The sequence below is a fragment of the Hypanus sabinus genome, chromosome 8 (assembly GCF_030144855.1).
Source record: "Hypanus sabinus isolate sHypSab1 chromosome 8, sHypSab1.hap1, whole genome shotgun sequence".
NCBI classification, from domain to species: Eukaryota; Metazoa; Chordata; class Chondrichthyes; order Myliobatiformes; family Dasyatidae; genus Hypanus; species Hypanus sabinus.
Genome location: NC_082713.1, coordinates 73,631,464 through 73,644,540, shown reverse-complemented (window position 1 = coordinate 73,644,540; position 13,077 = coordinate 73,631,464). Strand labels below are relative to the sequence as shown.

General features: G+C 41.9%; 1 protein-coding gene across 5 annotated transcripts in view; it reads left to right on the top strand.

Moving 5' to 3' along the window:
- LOC132398223 (cysteinyl leukotriene receptor 1-like) overlaps positions 1 to 13,077 on the top strand; it is a 66,688-nt gene that overhangs the window by 47,941 nt on the left and 5,670 nt on the right. The window contains exons 2-3 of one of the 5 annotated variants that reach the window (XM_059977344.1): positions 5,239 to 5,350; positions 7,884 to 7,968. The exons of 2 other annotated variants lie outside the window; for them this stretch is intronic. Coding sequence is in view for 1 of the 3 variants with exons in the window: in XM_059977341.1 (XP_059833324.1) it covers positions 5,345 to 5,350 (6 nt within the window). In the remaining 2 variants the exon portion in view is untranslated. Of the gene's footprint in view, positions 1 to 5,238; positions 5,351 to 7,883; positions 7,969 to 10,872; positions 10,994 to 13,077 lie in introns of those variants that run through there. 2 more of the 5 variants (XM_059977341.1, XM_059977346.1) reach the window with 2 other exon arrangements.

Genomic DNA, 13,077 nt, shown 5'->3' with positions numbered 1-13,077 from the left:
CTGAGTTAATAACGCCTTCTTGTCAACTTCAACCAGTCTGGCCATTCTCCTTTGACCTCTGTCTTTAACAGAGCTCTTTCACCCACAGAACAGCTTCTCGCTGGGAATTTTGTTTTTGCTTTTCATACCATTCTCTGTAAATTCTAGAGACTATCATGCATGAAAATCCCAAGAGATCAGCAGTTTCTGATATACACCATGCCTGGTACCTGCAATCATCTCCATGGTCAAAGTCACTTAGATCACAATTCTTCCCCATTCTGATATTTGTTCTGAACAGCAACTGAACTTCTTGACCATGTCCGCACGTTTTGTTATGCACTGAGTTGCTGCCACCGTGATTGACTGATTAGATATTTGCATTAACAAGCTGGTGAACCTAAAAAAAAGGCCACTGAATGTATCCTGTATTTCAATCATACTTTTTTAGAAGAAAAACTTGAACATCTGTGATTTGTAGTCCTCAAATGTTTTACCAAAGGAAACAGTCTGTTACCATCCTAATTTCTCTATATTTTATTCAATTCAATTAAATCTGCCCTTAGTCATCTCTCCAAAGAGAAATGTATTGGCCTCTCTGACCTATTCTTCTAATTGTTGTGCCTTATCCATTGGAACTATTTTTGTAGATTCTTTCCAGAATTTCTGTAATGCCTTCCATTCTTGCTTTAATGAGATGGCTAGATTTAAACATAATACTTCAGTATTATGAAATCTGACAAAAGGTAGTGGATTGTGCCCAGTACATCTTCCCAACCATTGAGCACATCTACATGAAATGCTATCATAGGAAAGCAGCATCTATCATCAGAGATCTCCACCACCCAAGCCATGTTCTTTTCTTGCTGCTGCTATCAGGTAGAAGGTTCAAGAGCCTCAGGACTCACACCACCTGGTTCAAGAACAGATACTACACCACAACCATCAGTCTCCTGAACAAAAGAGGATAAGTAAAGTTCTGCCAAAGGGTCTCGGCCCAAAACATCGATTGTACTCTCTTCCATAGATGATGCCTGGCCTGCTGAGTTGTTCCAATGTTTTATGTGTGTTGCTTGGATTTCCAGCATCGGCAGATTTTATTTGTAACCACACCAACTTGCCCATCCATTGTGATGTTCCCACAACCAATGATCTCACTTTATGGACCATAACTTGTTATCTCATGGTCTCATTACATATTGCTATTTACTTCCATATGCATTTACACAGTTTGCTGTCTTCTAGTGTCAATTTATGGAAATCGGTCTATGTATATAAGCTATCTTATGTATTTATATTTATTGTGTTTTATTATTATTGTGTTGTTGTTTTGTGCTGCATTGGATCCAAAGTAACAATCATTTCATTCTCCTTTACACTTACATACTGGAAATGACACTAAACAATCTTGAACCTATGATTTGGTCACTAGTTTGTGCTTGGACTTAGACTGTCTCTGTCCTGTATGCAGAAGGGCGGGGTGAGAGCAGAAGTTCAAGAAACAGAGGAAATATGAGAGAGGGCTCTGAGAGGGCTCTATCAACCACAGTAGAAAGGAAGTTGCATTTTCTGAGAAAGGAGGACTTTTCAGATGTCCTGGAATCGCAGGCCTGATCTCGAGACCAGATGTGTTAGAAATGCTGAAAATGGGCTGGCATCCTAACAAGAGATAGGATGGGAAGAGGTACCTGCTGGGGTTAGTGGGTTTGTAGGAAATATCAGTTGATGGTTTGTCTTCTAAGAGAGAGACTGATCTGGAAAAGGAAAAAGAAGTGTCAGAAATGTCCATTGATCCTTTACACCATTGATTCTGGTCAGCTTGCTGAGTACATCCAGCAGATGGTTTTGTGCCAGTTTCCAGCATCTGCAGCATTGTATCTGCAGTATGAGTGAGTTGGTAGGCTAAGTATAGTAACTGTTAGTAACACTCACTCTGGTGTTTCTCTTGGAGCAATCATGAAAAAGGGCAAGACGTGGTAAAACCTTAGAGTGGAGATATAGCATTGGGATTAGTTGGTGAAGGACAATAGTAAGATTTCACAAAATGGTAAGGATAATCCTTACTGGATGAACTCAGGACAACAAAACGTTGCTGGTAAGAACTTCTCATTTTTAAAAGCTGTTTATTTTTGCTAAAAAAAATAGCTTATCTTTGAATAGAGCATGTAACAACTTGTGGAATGAGTATCTTGTGTCATATGGAAAATACCCAGGATATTCCATATCTCAGAAACTGCAGGTGGTGGAAGTATTAACAGTCAAAGGATAGCAAAGTTTAGGGTAATGTCATTGGAGACTATTGACAAGACTCTATGTGCTGTAGAAAACATGCTTCACAAGGTGGTCATCTTACAGCTGAGGGTATAGGCAGAGAGAGACCAAGCAATGGGTGAATGGACAGAAAAAGTCAAGCATATGGATGAAAGTAAAATGGAGGGTAATGGGGTCGTGTGGGTTTAGTACTTTTTTTTAAGGATTATATGGGTTGGCAGAACATGAAGGGCTGAAGGGCCTGTACTGTGCTGTAGTGTTCTATGGTTCTGTGGTCTGGGGAACTTCTGAGGGCATCTTGCTCTCTTCTTAATACTTGGTTCTGAATACTGATGCGGAAGTGAATTCTCATGGGGAATGGAGGAAATAGACCCACAGAAAAGTTAAGGCAGAGAAGGCCTTGTCAGTGCTAATAAAAATAGATCTATCTATCCCATTTCCCTATAGAACTAGTTCCATAGTCATTTATTAACAACTCTTTATGTTCTTATCTACATAGCTAAAATGTGATAAAAGTTTATTCATCTGTCATCTGTTCAGTCACTGAATTTCAAATTCCTATCACCCTTTAGGAGAGAGATTTTGTTTCTTCATCTCCTTGTAATCCTCCCAATCACTGACTATCCATGTGCGCAGGTTAGCATACCTTTTTCTCATTCTATATTCAGCCCCCTCACAATTTCATACACTTCAATTAAGTGAGATATGTAACATTAGGAACACAAGAGATTCTGCGGATACTGGAAATCCAGAGTAACAACACACAAAATGCTGGAGGAACTCAGCGGTCCCGGCAGCATCTACATTTTGGGCCAAGACCCTTCTTCAGGAGTGGACAGGAAGGGGGAACATGCCAAAAAAAAGTGGGAGGACAGAAAGGAGAGCTAGCTAAAAGGAGATAGTTGAAGCCAGCGGCATGGGAAAGGTAAAAGGCTGGAGAAGAAGGAATCTGATAGGAGAGAAAGGTAGACCATGGAAGAATCAGAAGAAGGATGGGCACCAGGAGGCAGAGGTTCGCAGGTAAGAGGCAAGAGTGGGGAATAGAAGAAGAGGGAAGAGGAAATAAAAGTAATTTTTACTGGAAGGAGAAATTAGGTCAGAGGCTACCCAGACAGAATATGAGGTGTTGCTCCTCCACCCTGAGAGTGGCCTCATTATAGCAAAAGAGGAGGTCATGGGCTGACATGTGGGAATGGAGATAGAATTAAAATGGTTGAACACCAGGGAATTCCACTTTTGGCAGATGGAATGGAGGTACCAATTAACATTAATGTTCACCAATGTAGGAGAGGCTGTATCAAGAGCACTGGATACAACAGACAACCCCAACAGATTCACGGGTGATGTGTTGCTTCACATGGATGTTTGTGGCCCTGAATGGAGCTGAGGGAGGAAGTAAGTAGGCAGTGTAGCATTTCTGTTGCCTGTTGCTGATATGCACCAGGAGGGGGATTAGAGGGGAGGGACAAGGGACAAATGGACATGTGAATCACAGAGGGAGTAATGCCATCAGAGAGTATGGGGGACAGTAAAGATGTGTTAGGTGATGTTGATGGTAGAAGTTGCAGACAATGATGTGTTGGATGCGGAGACTCACGGGGAGCTAGGTAAGGGCAAAAGCAACTCTATTCCTGTTAAGGCAGCAGGAGGATGGGGTGAGCACGGATATCTGGCAAATGGTGAGAGCAACAGCAATGGTGGAGGAAAGGGAACCCCATTCTTCAAAGGAAGAGGACATCTCTGATGCCCTGGAAAGAAAAGCCTCATATTGGGAACAGAAGTGATGGAGATGAAGGATCTGAGACAAGGGAATAGCAGAAGTTGGAGGCAAAATTGATGAAATTGACAAGTTCAGCATGGAAGCATGAAGCAGCACCAATGCAGTCGCCACTGTAGTGTCAGAAGAGTTGGAGAACGTTACCAAGGAAGTCTTGGAACATGGACTGTTCCAGTTCCAGGTTGCAATGAAAAGGCAGATATAACTAAGACCCATGCAGATATCCATGGCTTTTTGTTGAGTTTGAAGAAGGTATGAAGAACCAAAGGAATAATTGTTGAGGGCGATAAGCAGTTCTGACAGAGGAGGGTGGTAATGGAGGTGAGCAGGTTGTATCTTTTTTTGAGAAAGAAGTGGAGAGTTTTAAGGCCTTCTTTATGGGGGATAGAGGTGTACAGCAACTGGGCATTTATGGTGAAAATAATGTGGTCAGGGCTAGGGAACTGAAAGTTGTTGAGCAGATCAAGAGAATGTGAAGTGTCTTGGATGCAGATTGGAATGGACTGAGCCAAGAGAATAGAATTGATTCAAGATAAGCATTTCCATAGATGCTGTCTGACCTACTGAGTTCCTTCAACATTTTGTGTGTGTAAAATTAGAACAGCTTTCTTAATTCTTACAAAACAATCTACCTCATTTAGTTATTCCTCATAGCTACTACTTTCCTGCCCTGGTACATTTTCTCCACATGTTCTCCAGTTCACTTATATAATTGTACAACGTAGAAAACAGATACTTCAACCAAACTCATCCATCCGGACCAGAGCGAGTCACATGGGCTGCATTTCCCTCCAACTCATTCCAAGCATATACCTGTCCCAATGTCTTTTAAACATAATTGAACACACCTCTTGCAGCTTCCTTGAACATGTTGTTCCAGATACTCACCACATCCTTCCTGTTAAGAGTGGTGACCAGAACTGTATACAGTTCCTAAGTTATGACTTACCAGCTGTAAACTGTTCTGGCGTAACCTTTTTACTTTTATATTCGGTGCCTCAAATAATAAAGTGGCTTTTCATGATATCTTTCAACTAAACTGTTCTCCTATTTTTAAGCATTTATGAGTATATTCTCAGAAGTCCATTTGTTCCTAATAGCTTTCAATATCTGTCTAATCGTTTAGTAGTCCATTATCTTATTGCATTTTACCTCACATCTCTCTGCATTAAATTGTGTTTCCTGTTTTTCTGCCCATCTTTATCTTGCAGTTTGAACAGTTCATACCCATATCGATCACACGGTCAATTTTTGTATTGTTATGAACTGTGGCACTTCCAACTAAAGGTGGAAATGTCGAAACCCAGAGAGTGAAGAATGAAGGTGAGTGCAGAAAAATATGAAGGAGATATGAGGCAAGTTCATTAATATAGATGGCAAGTAGTGCCCGGACACCCTTGCCAGAGGTGAAAGCAGACAGGGTACAAATTTTCAGTGGCAATTGGAGCAGACAGGGAATGGAGGGTTATAGATCATGTACAGACAGAGAATGGAGGATTATAGACTGTGTACAGATAAAGAATGGAGGATTATAGATTGTGTACAGAGAATGGAGTGTTATAGACCGTGTACAGATGGAGAATGGAGGGTTATGGACCGTGTACAGACAGAGAATGGAGTGTTATAGACCGTGTACAGACAGAGAATGGAGGGTTACAGACCATGTACAGACAGAGAATTCAGGATTACAGACCATGTACAGACAGAGAATGGAGGGTTACAGACCATGTACAAACAGAGAATGAAGGGTTATGGACCGTGTACAGACAAAGAATGAAGGGTTAGGGACTGTGTACAGACAGAGAATGAAGGGTTATGGACTGTGTACAGACAGAGAATACAGGGTTACAGACCATGTACAGAGAATGAAGGGTTATGGACCGTGTACAGACAGAGAATGGAGGGTTATGGACCGTGTACAGACAGAGAATGGAGTGTTATAGACCGTGTACAGACAGAGAATGGAGGGTTACAGACCATGTACAGACAGAGAATTCAGGATTACAGACCATGTACAGACAGAGAATGGAGGGTTACAGACCATGTACAGAGAATGGAGGGTTATAGACCATATACAGGCAGAGAATGGAGGGGTACAGACAGAGAATAGAGGGTTACAGACCATGTACAAACAGAGAATGGAAACTCCATACCAAAGTACAGTTTAAATTAGCATCATAGCTGGCACAGGTCTCATGGGCCGAAGTGCCTGTTCTTGTGTTCTATGTTGTAATTCATTCATACAGAGAACAATTGTTTTCACTCTGTGAAACCCCAGTGCTAACAGTATTCCTTTCAGATTAGCAGGTTTTCTGTGTTTACACCTTGCCTCCAGATATTGAGCCAATCTTGGCTCCATTTTGTTGTTCTCTCATAATTTTCTTCTTTCATCATGCCAAGTGAGTGATTATCACAAGCTCTATAAATGGCAGCAACATCTTTGCTCTTATTTACTCTCAGTGTTAACTCCTCAAAGATTCAGCCTATTAACTAACCTCAGCAGTCTGTCCCTGATTTTTCTACTTCCTTAGGATTTAATGATCAATTGAATTTATATTATCTTATAAAAGAGTTACACCCTCCCTCCACCCAAATAATTTTGCCTGGAAACTTGTTTCCCCAGTCACAAAATCTCCCTCACTGAGTTTTAAAGTGAGAGAGGAAAGATTTAAAGAGCATTGGAGGGGTAATTTTGTTTTTCACACTGAGTATGGTGGATATATGCAATGACTGTCGGAGGAAGTGGTGGAGAGAGGAATAATTACAACATTTAACTGACATTTAGACAGCTACATGGATAGAAGAAAAACAGCAGGATATGGGTCTAACATAGACAAGTGGGACTGCCTCAAGTTAGGCATCTTGAACAGCAACAATGAAGAACCGTTATCCATGTAGTATAACTCTCTGACACTAGCTATTCTTTGTGTAAAAGAATTACTCCTCAGATCTCCTATAAACTTCCTAGCTCCTTTACTTTAAACCACAGGTATCTACTCTATCATTGCATCCCATCGTTTTACATTATCTAACATGTCACAATCTCACTTTTATTTTGCTCCAAGGCAAACAATTCCAACCTGTATAATTTTTCTTATATCTCAAGCCCTCCAGTTCAGGCAACATCCATGTGAATCTATTTTGCTCCTTCTCTAGCTCAGTTATATTCTTCCTATAGACTGGCAATGTTACATGCATCTACATTCTATTCTATTCCAAATCGTTAATATGCATGACAAGCAACATTGGTTTGAGCATCGATGACTGAGATACCACTGTGCACAGGTCTCCAATCTGAGCTCACAATGGAATCCATGTGTTTCAACCTTCTGAACCAGACTACTATGTGGGCCTTGCTAAAGGTCTGGTAAAGGTCCACATAGACAATGTAAACCACCCAGTCCTCTTCATTCTCCTTGGTCCATCAGCATCATTATGTGCTGTGTCAAATGACGTAGACAATCATGTCCTATGACCATGATTATTCTTAGCACATTTTTCTACAGCAGTGGTTTGCCATTGCCTTTTTCTGGGCAGTGACTTTACAAGGCGGATTACCCCAGCATTATCAATACTCTTCGGAGACTGTCTGCCTGGTGTCAGTGGTCTCACAATCTGGACTTGTGATATGCACCAGCTGCTCATGGCTTCACGTGACATTGTTTGGGGAGGTTATACAGGTGCTACGCCTTGCCCAAGAGTGACCCGCAGGCTAGCAGAGGGAAGGAGTGCCTAACACCTTCTTTGGTAGAGCTGTATCTCTACTCCACAACCCGATTAATCATATATGATAAATTCTATCTGCTACTCCTTTTACCAACTTTTCCAGCTGTTTTAGATGTTGTTGTTATCTTAGGCAACCTTCATCAGTTCTCCACCACACCACCAGTTCTGATATCATCTGCAAACTTACTGACTGCCAATTGCATCCAGTTCTGAAGGTTAGTGATTACCCTTTGGTCCTTGTTTTTCTTGGATTACTGTAATGGGATCTTTTACATTCACCTGAGAGACATACACACCATTAATTTATTAACTTATGTAATAGATTGCATGTCTGACTGTGGAGGCCGGCCTTAGAATGGCAGACTTCCTTCACCATCATCATCATCATGTGCCATGTCTTATGATGTAGACGATCATGGTCTTCAACCGTGATTCTTCTTGGCAAATGTTTCTGCAGAAGGTGTTTGCCATTGCCTTCTTCTGGGCAGTGTCTTTAGAAGACGGGTGACCCCAGCCATTATCAATACTTATCAGAGATTGTCTGTCTGGTGTTAGTGGTCGCATAACCAGGATGTGATATGCACCGACTGCTCATACAACCATCCACCACCTGCTCCCGTGGCTTCACGGGACCCTGATCAGGGGAGCTAAGCAGGTGCTACAGCTTGCCCAAGGGTGATCTGCAGGCTAGCAGGCGGCTGGAGAGCCTTACACCCCCTTTGGTAGAGGCGTCTCTCCACTCTGCCACCCCACTTGGTTACTCCTTCAAAACAACTCCATCAAATTCATGAGACAAGATTAGCTGACCATTGCTAATCAGTACTTGACTTTCCTATTGAAAATAAAATGTAAGCAGGAAGGGAAAGAGGAAGAATGAACTGGTACTGGTAGGCATGATTAAAGTAAATTTCAAAGCATTTTATCAGTATATTAAAGGCACGAGGATAACAACAGAAAGATTAAGGCCCAGGTAGTAATCTAAGCAAAGGTTAGAGCTGAGGTCTGAAAAGGATACCTTGCATTTGTATTTATAGTCATGGGTACTATGGTTTGAGTATTCTTGATTTTGAATTTTCCGAAGAGTTAAAGAGGAGTGTAAATGAAGATACTGCTCTTAATGCAGTTCACATGCTGACAAGGACCCACATGGGAAATTGACAATTTAGTCGATTGGATGTAAAATGGATGTTAATAGAGGAGGTGTGAATGTTCAGTTCACAGTTGATATGAAAATCGTTGGCGGTGTTGACAGGTAAAAAAGGCAGTTTTGGCTGCAGATCAAATGGAATTTAACTCAGAAAATTTAAGGTCTTTCATTTTGGAAGGACTAATAATACTGGGATATAAAGGATCCAAAGATGTTTTGAAGAATAGTAAATCCCCTAAGGCAGCAGCATCACTGGTTAAAAGGACAAATGGAATGCTTGTCTTCATTAGCCAAAGTGTAGAATACAAGAGCAGAGAGGTTTTGTTCAACTATGTAGAACACGGGTTGGATGAAAGCCAGCTGGAGTGTGTAGTTCCAGTCACCACACTATAGGAAGGAAAAGACTGCACTGTAAGTGATATAGAGGTAATTCACCAGTGCAGAAGTTCAAGTACAAAGTACATTTATTATCCAAGTATGCATACATTATACAACCTTGAGATTCATCTCTTTACAGGCAGCCACTAAACAAAGAAACCTTAAAAAGCACTCAATGCACAGACAGATAAAAAAACAGATCATACAAACAATAAACGTAAACAAATAGCTTCAAAACTGAATTTCTACAAAAGACATGAAGCCAGGAATCACTGCAGCTGGAGCAGGCTACAGAACCAGTCTTCACCTCACCTCCGGACTCAACACCCTGACCTTTTCAATCTTGGTTCGTGCTTAACTCATCCAAACATTGTGTTGTTCTTGCTCTCAACCAGCTCTGGGGCCTGGACCCTGCTGTCAAGATTTGGCCTGTACCCAGCCTGGCACTGAAATTGATCAGACATCAGGACTCTCCTCACTCTAAAGGATATCATGATTCTGCCTTTTCTCTGTCTAGACCCCACCTTCGCTTTCCCTGGGCCTCTGCCTCCACTTCCCTCAGCCATTTCTCATCTGCACCACTGCCACCGCTTGCTTCTCCATTGTTAGAGATGATCGTTATTAACAAGGTATTTAGTAGTTTTACTTGTTTTGTTTTGTGCCGCTGGTAAGTAGTCACTGGGCATCACTAGCGCCATCTTAAACCGGAAGTACTGTGTGCAATTGAGCATAAAGAGAGGCTGGGTTGGGTGAGTTTGTTTAATTTGGAGCAGAGAAGATTGAGAATAAGCAAAAATTATGAAAGGCATGCATAACAAGTACAGCAAAAAACAGAGATATCTATAATCAGAGGCTAAAATCTCAAGGGAAGAAATTCAGAGGGGTTTGGAGAAAGAATTCGTACCCAGATAGCAGTTAAAATCTGAAACTTTATGCCTGAGGGAATTCTGAAGAACCGCATCACTTAACAGTTAATAAGTAGTTAAATGAACATTTGAAATGGCAAAGCAGAGAAGGCTATGTGCCAAGTACTGGAAAATGGGATTAGTGATGATAATTACTTTGACTGCTTGAGCAGGCACAGCAGACTGAACGTAGAACATAGAACGGTCTAGCACAGAAACACCACCACTTGCCCTACAATGTCCGTGCTGGCTTTGATTTCAAGCTAAACTAATCTTATCTGCCTGCATGTAATCTATGTCATCTCATTCCCTTTCTGCTCATGTGGCCTGGCTGAGTGCCCTTTAAATGTAGATTGTAACCGTCTTCAAAAATTCCTCTGACAGCACATTCCAGGGACCTACCACTGTCTGGCACAGAGATAAAAAAAATCTTTGCCTCATAAATCTCCTTTAAATTTGCTCCCACACTTTAAATCTATGACAAAACCACCCTAGAAAAATGACTCTGGCTATCTAGTATCCATGCCTCCATGCCAGACAGTTTCTGATGCTCCAGAGAAAACACTCCCCAAACCTTACATGTGTTTCTTTTTCCTTTCCAACTACATTTGCAACATCTTACCATTAAACCATTTTTTCTTCCTCGGAACATGTTGGTCCTGACTCCAGACCAGTTGTTATTGGGTGGAGCAGATGGATGACACCCCGTGGTTCTGAAAGTTGTAGCTGAAAAGAGTGAGGAAGCATCAGTGGTGAGCTTTCAAGAATCACCATAGTTTGGAATGGTTCCAGAGGACTGGAAAACTGCAGGTATGACTCCACGCCTTAAAAAGTGAGGGAGGCAAAAGGCATCAGTGGGAAGATATTGGAGCATTATTAAGGATGAGGTTTCGGAGACTTGGAGGCACATAATAAACTAGGCCCAACTAGGCAATGCATTGTTTCCTTAAGGGGAAATCTGGCCTGAAAAATCTGTTGGAATTCTTTGTGGAAATGACAGACAGAATAGACAAATTGATGGATGTTGTTTACTTGGATTTTCAGCACATCTTTAACAAGGTGCCACATAAGAGGCCGGTAAACAAGATAAGAGCCCATGGTATTACAGGAAATACATAAGCATGGATAGAAGATTGGCAGACTGGCGAGGAGACGAGCAGTGGGAAAAATCAGGGCCTTTTATGGTTAGCTGCTAGTGACTCTTGGTGTTCTGCAGTGGTCTGTGTTGAGACCACTTCTTTTCATATAAAATGTCAATGATTTCAACGACAATGGCTTTGTGGCCATGTTTGTGAGCAATAAAAAGACAGGTGGAAGGGTGGGTAGTGTTGAGGAAGCAGGGAGTCTGCAGAAGGACTTGGAGGGATTAGGAGAATGGGAATGAAGTGGCAAATGGAATACAGTGTAAGGAAGTATATGGTCATGCACTTTGACAGAAGGAATAAAAGCATAGACTATTTTCTAAGCAGGGAGAATATTCAAAATTGGAGATGCAAAGGGACTTGGGAGCCTCGTGCATGGTTCCCTAAAGGTTAGCATTGCAGGCCTGATAAGGAAGGCAAAAGTATATTTGTTACTGAGGTATGTATTCCACAGTATATACAACTTTAAGATGTATCTCCTTATGGGCAGTCACAACACAAAGACACAAAAGAACGCATTAAACAAAAAGCCCATCAAACATCCAATGTGCAAAGAATGAAAAAAAACCATGCAGACAATAGACATAAGCAAATAGCTTCAGAACTGAAGCTTTACGAAAGACACGAAGTCAGGCATCACTGCAGCTGGGGCAGGCAACAGCCACAGTTCATCGCAAAGTCGAGCAAATGTTGTAAGACACAGACATGAAGCCAGGCATCACTGCAGCCAGCACTGCATTTCAGAGTAGAGCTGAGAAACGTTGCAGATCAGCCAGAAGAACCAGCCCCTGACACCCTGACTTTTACAATCTGGCCCAGCACTTAAATCATCCAAAACATCGTATCATTGCTCGCATTCGGACCGCTCTGGGGCTGGGACCCTGCCACCATGATTAGACCCATACCCAAACTTTCCATTTCAGCCCGGTGGTTAAATCAATCAGACATCGGACTTCTCTTCCTCTTGGGGGTGCCATGACTCTGCCTTGACTCTGACTCTGTTTGCCAAGACCAGATCTTCCCTGTGCCAATGTTACCACTGGTCTCTACTTGCCCTGACCATGCCACGCCAGCACCTCCACCTCCACTTGCCTCAACCACCCTCTGCTCACCTTTTGTTAGGATTGTTAATGTTGATCATTATTAATAAGGTGTATACAGGCAGTCCCCTGTTTACGTACGAGTTCCGTTCCTGAGTCCGTCTTTAAGTCGGATTTGTACATAAGTTGGAACACGTACATCCGGTATTATTTAGCGTCAGTTTGTCTTAGTATATAGTATATATTTTACCTTTCTATGCATATAAAACACTTAAGAAACATATGTATTCCAATAATTAAATCACTGCATTGCTTAGTAATAATTGTAGCTTTCATCAGGGCAGGGCCTTTCACATGCTCCATTATTCTCACTTTATCTGTTATCCTTTAAAATTGTTCCGATTGCTGACCAACTGTAGCCTAATGCTTTTCCAATGATTGATGGTGTTTCACCTCTTTCCAAACGCTTTATTTTCAATTGTGATCGCTTCCCGTCAATGGAACAGGAACACTGTGAGTGGAGGGTCCCGACCTGCGCCGGTTCCCGAGGTCCGCTGGGTCCTAAACTCCACCACACTGAGACGGGTTAAATGGGACAAGTGGGGGCCATGCTGGGTTTGGGTATTTGATCCTCCGCAATATTCCGCGTGGGATTTTAAACTGGAGGTGGCAGTGTTTTTTTAACCAGGTCAAGTTGCGAGCTTGACATCAA